At 40.9% G+C, this 7,923-nt stretch overlaps 1 protein-coding gene across 1 annotated transcript in view; it reads right to left on the bottom strand.

Annotated features, from left to right (window-relative positions):
• Positions 1-7,923, bottom strand: part of LOC103480851 (type II inositol 3,4-bisphosphate 4-phosphatase-like) — a 27,014-nt gene that overhangs the window by 8,635 nt on the left and 10,456 nt on the right. The window contains exons 8-13 of the mRNA XM_017310266.1: positions 7,134-7,213; positions 2,422-2,512; positions 1,280-1,349; positions 1,063-1,210; positions 226-356; positions 39-147 (exon numbers count right to left, since the gene is read on the bottom strand). Coding sequence (XP_017165755.1) covers positions 39-147; positions 226-356; positions 1,063-1,210; positions 1,280-1,349; positions 2,422-2,512; positions 7,134-7,213 — 629 coding nt within the window. The remainder of the gene's footprint in view (positions 1-38; positions 148-225; positions 357-1,062; positions 1,211-1,279; positions 1,350-2,421; positions 2,513-7,133; positions 7,214-7,923) is intronic.

Raw genomic sequence — 7,923 nt, 5'->3', positions numbered from 1 at the left:
GAAGAGAGACAAACACCTGCAGGGGGCGCTGTGCGCTACCTGAGCTGCCGGGGTCGGTCACCTCCATCCTCTGGCAGTGCAGGTTGGTGGGGATGAACTGCAGGTGTGGGTCCGATTTGCTGCTGCTCGCCTTGAAGCACGACGCCGCTGGAGGAGGAAGAGGAGGGAGCGTGAGGTGAGGAAGGCCGGACCGAGTCATCGTTGATGATGTCACTGTGATCTCACTGGAGAGGCGTTGAAGCTCCGCCTGCATCTGCTGGTAGCCGCCGATCAGCTGGTGGGAGTGGGCGACGGCGTCGTGGCGGAGGCCGTCCCAGTGAGGTGAAAGGTCGCCGAGAGCATTGACCTCCGCGACCCTGAGCAACAAAATCAAACTCTGGTTGTTTTAATTCAGTCGACTGAAACTTAACGAGACAGAGGCACATCGATCAATCAATATTCAATAGTTACTGACTTACAACAAACTACGATATATCGGGTTAAAAGTTTTGTCTTATTTCATCTTCAGATTTTGTGTTTTTGCAGTGTATGCAACTTGTATTACTAAAAAAGACTAAAACTAAACTGGAACTAATAAAAACTAAGCCGATACGAGTAAAAACTAAACTGACACAAATAAAAACTAAACCAAATATAAAAACTAAACTAACGCAAATTAAAACTAAACCAAATATAAAAACTAAACTGACACAAATTAAAACTAAACCAAATATAAAAACTAAACTGACATAAATAAAAACTAAACTAAATATAAAAAAAATAAACTGACATTAAAACAAATTGAAACTAAAATTAACCAAAACTAAAAACTAAAATGAAACCAATAAAAACTTTACTCAAACTAAGCATTTCCTAAAAAAAAAAAAAAAAAAAAAACAAAACGAATGAAAACAAAAATAGATTTAAAGATCTGCTAGCTTTTCCCACATTTCCTGCTTCTGGCTTAATGTCTTTTAAATGAGATCTTGATTGAAATAAAATAAATAAACCAGAGCAGTTTCACCAAAACATCCCATAATATGACTTAAAGCTGTTCCTTCGTCTCATTAACCCTTCGTGTACCTGTCGGTGTGCTCCCTGATGAGCGCGCTCAGCAGCTGTTTGGGTAAGGAGAAGGACAGCGGCGTCTCCGACATCTGCTCCCGGACCAGCAGCCACCTGTGGTCCTCCGTCTGAAACCTGTACAGCTTACACACCTGGGAGCACAAGGCTGCACAGACACACACYTGTTGGAGGACGGAGGGTCGGGCAGAAACATGGCCGCCGGCCGGAGCCTCACCTGCTCGCATCATCGGACTGTTTTCTTTRTCCTGGACGGAGCCGTGCAGAGCGTCACACAGCACGGCGCTCTGGAGGGAGAGAAGAGACGGTCAGGCCTGAGTGGAGGCGAAATGGACAGAAAACGCTTTTCTTCTACATCTGTGGCCTAAACAAAACCTGCTCATTACATTTCTAATACAAAATCACTCTTAAATAATGAGATGTTAACGTTTTAGGGGCTCCTCTCACTTTACAATAATCTGCTGCTGGTTGCGCCACCAAGCTCAATGTTTACACTCACAGGTTAAACAGATGCACAATTATGCAACCGTACATCCTTGAAAAGCAGAAGTGGAGTCTCCTGCACAACCAACAGGTGGTTTCTGGATGGTAAATCAATAACTAAACACTTGTCTTTTCCAGCAGCCATTGCGCAGCGCATACAGCGGTAAAACCAGTTGACCAAATATGCTGGAGCTCAGCTTTGGTTGCTTGGTAACGCTCAGCACTCTGCTGGGGTTGCTAGGTAACAGCAGAGTGCCAGTCAAATGCGATTCAACAAGCAGGAGTTTTTGAAATGGGTCATTTTCCAGACACTAAAAAACATTAACATATTGCCAAAAAAATGGCTACATGTTGTTTTTTAAAGGGCTTGGACTAGAAAACCAAACCAAATTACCTGATGGGTTTTCTTTAAAGCTGCAGTATGAAAGTTTTATAAAAAACATTTTTTGATAAAACTGTCTCTTTGTCGTGACATTATGGTACGAAACGGATAATCTGTGAAAACAATTTACAACAGTAAGTTGTTTTCGCTATTAGAACATTTAGCAGCGCATACGCGAGGATGACTGACGGCGCTAAGACCCGCCTCCTGGCTCTGATTGGTTGTTTTTATGTATTTATTCAGACAGCAGCAGCAGCAGCTCAGGGAGGAGGTGGAGATGAATGTTTTCACAGTTTATCTGTTTGGTGACAGTTTTACCAAAGATATAAACGTCCTGCTCTATATAAAAGTTATGCGCTGCACCTTTAATCTCCATCTGACCCATCACTCACATAACAAGCTGAAGTCTAAACATGCCAGAGAGGAAACCACGAAGAAAAGTGTCAAAGTGAGACCTCTCTGCTGAGAACAAACAAACATTTCTCTTCCTCCACCTTGTTTTCTGCAGATTTATCCTCCGTTTCTTCCTCCAGCTGCAGGCGGGAAACCGTCACGTCCCCGACCTCGTTCACGCCGTCCATCGTCCTGCAGCGAAGACAAACGGACAGAAGACGGAGCTGAAGGAGGCGGCCGGGTGAAAATAAGACCCACTGGTGKGAATGTACTTCAAAAAGAAAAGCTTCCACTTCTGTCACACTGTAAAACTAGAGGCAAAGTTAACACCAAACAAACCACAAAACAAGAAATATACGATGTGAAAAATGGTCTAAATTCATTCGTTCTTTTACATCTGGAGGTTCTATCAATGCGACTTTAACCCAGTTAAATAAATGAAGCTGAATAAAAGTTAAAAAAACTAAAAGATGTGGGATGAATTTTGGAACCAAACTAACTAGAATAATCCCAACTAAATGAAATGAAACAGAAGAAAAAAATCTAAAAAAATTAATAAAAACGGCAACAAGAAGAAACCAAAAAGGAGAAAAATATGATTGATAAAAATAAACACAAAAACACTCGATGAATAGAAAAGAATAAAAATAATTTATTGTCCCACAAAAGGGAAATTCAGGTGTAAAAGCAGCAAAGTGACCGAAAATCCAAACATGAACACAAATATAAGAGATACTGTATAAAACTAGAATTAAGAATAACATCCTGCACAGTTCAGGTGAAATTAAGATATAAAAAATATTAAAAATACCAAACTCCAATCCAAAAGAGTGTGCAGTGGAGTAAAGAAAATCAAAATGTGAAAACAACCAACAGTAAGAGACGATAAACTGGACCGAACCCAGCAGGATGTAAATACTGTACTGAGGCTGTGGAGCTGCTGGAGGAAGGATCTGTGATGACGCCACTTTGTTCACCGCAGACGCATCAAACACGCCAGGAAACCAAAAACCAAGCAAGAAAACATCGACCAGAAGGTAAATATTCAAAACAAAGGGAACTAAAACCAGGTCAGGAATATGAGGACTGACATGTGAAACCCGACGGTTCTGGTTCCGAGTCCGGGTCGCAACCAGTCCAACAAAATGGCCTCCATCAGATTGTCTAACCAGGGTTTTAATAGTTTGTATTTTTCTTTAAAGTTTTATTTCATCTTGACCTTTTGTCAGTATGGCCATTCACCTTTGACCTCTGGCATCAACATGGCTGAACTGAGGCTCGCTGGATATTTTCTCTTTTTCTGGCCGATCTCTGCAAACCCGAGACAGTTTGTGGAAAAACTCTGACCAATTTCACATCAGCTAAACGGCTAATAAATATATTCTGAAACACAAAAACGACGGATGTTATATGAATAGTTTTAGTATTTTATGAACACACAATTTGGTTCCAGTTAGTTATAGTTCTTTCCCATTAATTACTGAGTTATTAACTATTTCATCAGTTTGGAAGAAACTATAATATTCAAGAGACTTTATTGTCATTCACATCACGTGTTACATGAGGTGGAACGAAATTGAGAGTCACGGCCCCAGTTACATCCAAATATAAAGTCCATCCATCCATCCATCCATTTTCTTGCACCCTTATCCCTCAGTGGGGTCGGGAGGGGTGCTGGTGCCTCTCCAGCTGGCGTGCTGGGCGAGAGGCGGGGTCACCCTGGACAGGTCGCCAGTCTGTCGCAGGGCAACACAGAGACACACAACCATGCACACACACACTCACACCTAGGGGCAATTTGGAGAGGCCAATTAACCTGACAGTCATGTTTTTGGACTGTGGGAGGAAACCGGAGTACCTGGAGAAAACCCACCATGCACAGGGAGAACATGCAAACTCCATGCAGAAAGACCGGGGCTGGGAATCGAACCCAGAACCTTCTTGCTGCAAGGCAACAGCTCTACCAACTGCGCCACTGTGCAGCCCCAAATATAAAGTATAAAATATAAAAACTAGCTACAAGATCAAATTGTTATAAATAGGAAAAATATTTACAAATATATAAAAACAAGAAGTAGAAAAATGAAATGTATATTAATAGGAATGTACAAAATGGATGAAGCATGAACAATGCAGCAGCATGGGAAGATAAATTTAGCAGTGCAACATTTTAAAGTGTCCGAGTGTAAAGTGCAAATACAGTGTCATTGGGGGGGTCAGGGGTTGAAGTGACCAAGTTATTGTTAGGGACAGTGCAGTGAGAGAGACTGAGAGGAGTTTGAGAGTCTCACAGCTTCAGGTATGAAGCTGTTTCTCAGTCTGGTTGTCCTGCATTTGATGCTCCGCAGCCTCCTGCCTGAGGGCAGCGGGACAAAAAGTGAGTGTGCTGGGTGAGTGGGGTCCTTCATGATGCAGGAGGCCCTTTTCCTGCATCTGGAGGTGTAGATGTCTGTGGTGGTGGGGAGGTTGACTCCAACAGTCCTATATAATATTGTTCTCATATCAGAATCAAATCATCTTCCTCTAATCATGACTGGATTCCTACCAAAGTGAAAACTGGAGACCATAAACTGCGAGATGTGAGGAAATCAGGCGTCGATACGGCTGAAGGTTTTGATATCAGTGTGAAAAAGAGAAAAGTGTAAATAAATTCAGTCTCTTCATAACTTTACTACTTCTTGGCGTATTAAAACTTTTTGTGCTGCAATAAATAATTGTTGCAAAACGTATCACAGAAGCACAGTAACAATACGAGCCAACTTGTTCAGTTAATAGTTTTCTTACATTTAATCTACTTTAAAAAAAGCAGCAGATCTTCCAGTTTTCGACCTGCTGAAGTCGACAGAGGGAAATAATCAGCTGACTGATTTCTAAACAACTGATTGGTGGATCTCTAAAGGTCAGAGTCAGAGCTGAAAGCAACAAACAACGGCAGCAAAGAACGAGCAAAGGGAGATAAATATGGATTTATAGCAACATTTAATACTAATATCAGTAATCAATGGTTTTCTAGGGTGAAACCAGAAGTTTACATACACCTGTCTCACAGTCTGAGGTCAAATCAGAACAAACTTCTCTTGTTTTAAGATAAATCCTAATAGAATCATCTAACTTATTTCCATTTGCTAAACCTGTCAAAGGTTTCTAAAGCCATGACATCATCATCTGGGCTTTCCCTCATTGCTGAAAGGTGAGGAATGATGCTTCCTTGAACAGGTTAGGATAGGCCTGTGGCCTAAACAAAACATGTTCATGACATCTTCTGCACAAAATCATTCAAAGACAATGAGATTTTAGTCTGAACACATCTGCATATTTCAGATATTTTAGGGTGTCTTGTCCCTTTAAATCCAAGTAATCTGCTGCAAGTACACCCCCCAACTCAACATTTACACATGAAAAATGACTAGGAACCCATTTGCAATTAAACAACCGCACATCTTTGAAAAGCATAAGTTGAACCTCCTGCACAACCAACAAGAATGCAGCAAGTGGTTTCTGGATGGTAAGTCAACAACAAAACACTTGTCTTTTCCAGCAGCCATTGTACAACGCATAAAACCAGCAGAACAAAAGTGCTGAAGCTCTGCTTAGGTTGCTAGGTAACAGGGCTAGGGTTGCTAGGTAACAGCGCAGTGTCTGTCAAATGAACGAATTTGACATGGATAATTTCTCAGACACCAAAAAAAAAACATCAACAAAAACGTCTAGGATCCAAAATGGAAGCATAAAAACATTGAAAATGTGAATTTTACACAACAGATCCCCTTTAAAGAGACGGTAATAACTCTGTGTGCAAACATCAATAAATACATCTCTGACATATTCTATTTTTTATTATTGTGGCTTTTAGCCAACAAAATAACTCCAGTTGAAGGACAAGTTTGGCCTGACTTAACTTCAAGTTGTGAAGAAAACATGAGTTAAAGTTCTGGATTCAAACTGTTAGCAGTAAATTATCTCTACTTTATGTTTTGTTGATATTCATGCGACACAAAAACCATAAATCTACATTGAAACGGATCCGGTAGCGAGTCAGATCAGACGTCAACCTGGACCGTCACCTGCAGGAAGTGACATCGAACTAAACGGTTCTGGACGGACATCATCTCATCTCTAAACAAAGAAACCCAAAGAGAGAAAACCAGCCGGCGAAGGAAAACCACAAGCAAACTGCAAACCTGCACAGCGGCATGTGTGAGAATTCAGGCTCCTCTCTTCTTCTCTGAAGGTGATTTGATGCCAAAACAGGAAGAGACTTTTTCCTCTACTGGGTCTGGAGGCGGAGACACACGCTGCCCCATCTCACTTCCTCTTCTGGGTAAAGGTATCCGAGCAACAGCCAATCAGCAGGCAGGTAGCTGGACCCCTATCTACAGGCTGTTTAAGAAGAACCTCATTGACTACAAAAGCGTTTTTCACAAGAAACGAGAGCGGAGAGATTGAATGTCGCTTCTCTGAGTTCACTTTAAGCCAGCTTAGAAAGTTCAGATGAAGGGATTTCAGGCTTTTTATCACTTTAATTGCAGTTTTGATGTTCTGACACATTCTTCTGGGCGATAAATTGTCCTAGAAGTTACTTCTATAAACAGTAATATTGCTGTTTTGATACTATTTTAAACTAATATAATGTTAATAAAGCAAGAACACATTCTCAAAGATCAACAAACCTTTAATTCAGATGAACATTTAAGTGGAAGATGTTTTAAATATCCAAATTAAATAAACAAAACAACAGAAACAGCACATAAAAGTGTGTTTGTGCAGAGCTGAGTGGGAGGAATCAACATCAGCGGTGAAACGTAAAGTTTACCTGAGCTTCAGGGAGCAGCGAGGCTCTTTGGACCGGAGCAGATCTCTGATGGAGAACGATGTGAAACCCAAACAGCTTCTCTGAAAGACAGAGAAATAAAACATAAAGTTTTCCAACATTTACAATAAAATATGCTTAAAGTTGCATAAACTTCAATCATTTTACTGCACCTCTCCTGTTTGTTTTAGAGTCAAAAGGAGACATGATGGCAATGGAAAGTAACAGAGTGTCATTAATAGTTTGGTCSYCAGGCTGCTGGACGCCATATTTACCTCATTTCCATCAACGTCACAGTGAATCAACTTTATTATCACAGCAATGACCCAAAACCATCAGCTAATCTCACACTGCGCTGCGCCGCTGTCTGATCAGGATTTATTCACCTGACCTGCTGGATTCCTGGAAGTGAAACTGACAGCTTGGCCTACTTTCTGATTAATTCTGCTTCTAATAGCCTGGCCAGTAGGGGGCGCTGACAGCGAATTGAAATTATAATCCCAGATGATCGTTTGATGCAGAAAGAATAAAAACTCACATTATGTCCAACAGAACCTTTGATCCCAAAACGCTCACTATTCAAAGAAATTAAGAGCAATTGTCTAGCAGAACGTCACTTTTATTTGGCTTTGAGCAAGAAACTAACGGCTGAAACAGCAAAAAGAAAAAAATACACAGAACTATTGAAGAAAAACAATCTTTTTAGAAAATAATTCACATTTAGATTAAGTTGATGGCAGATTTCAGCATTTTCACGACTATTTTGGTCCTGTTGAGGACTCGGCCTCTATAT

Source organism: Poecilia reticulata, linkage group LG18, assembly GCF_000633615.1.
Source record: "Poecilia reticulata strain Guanapo linkage group LG18, Guppy_female_1.0+MT, whole genome shotgun sequence".
Lineage (NCBI taxonomy): Eukaryota > Metazoa > Chordata > Actinopteri > Cyprinodontiformes > Poeciliidae > Poecilia > Poecilia reticulata.
Note: the sequence above shows the minus strand (reverse complement) of the source record. Positions and strands in the feature narration are given on the sequence as shown.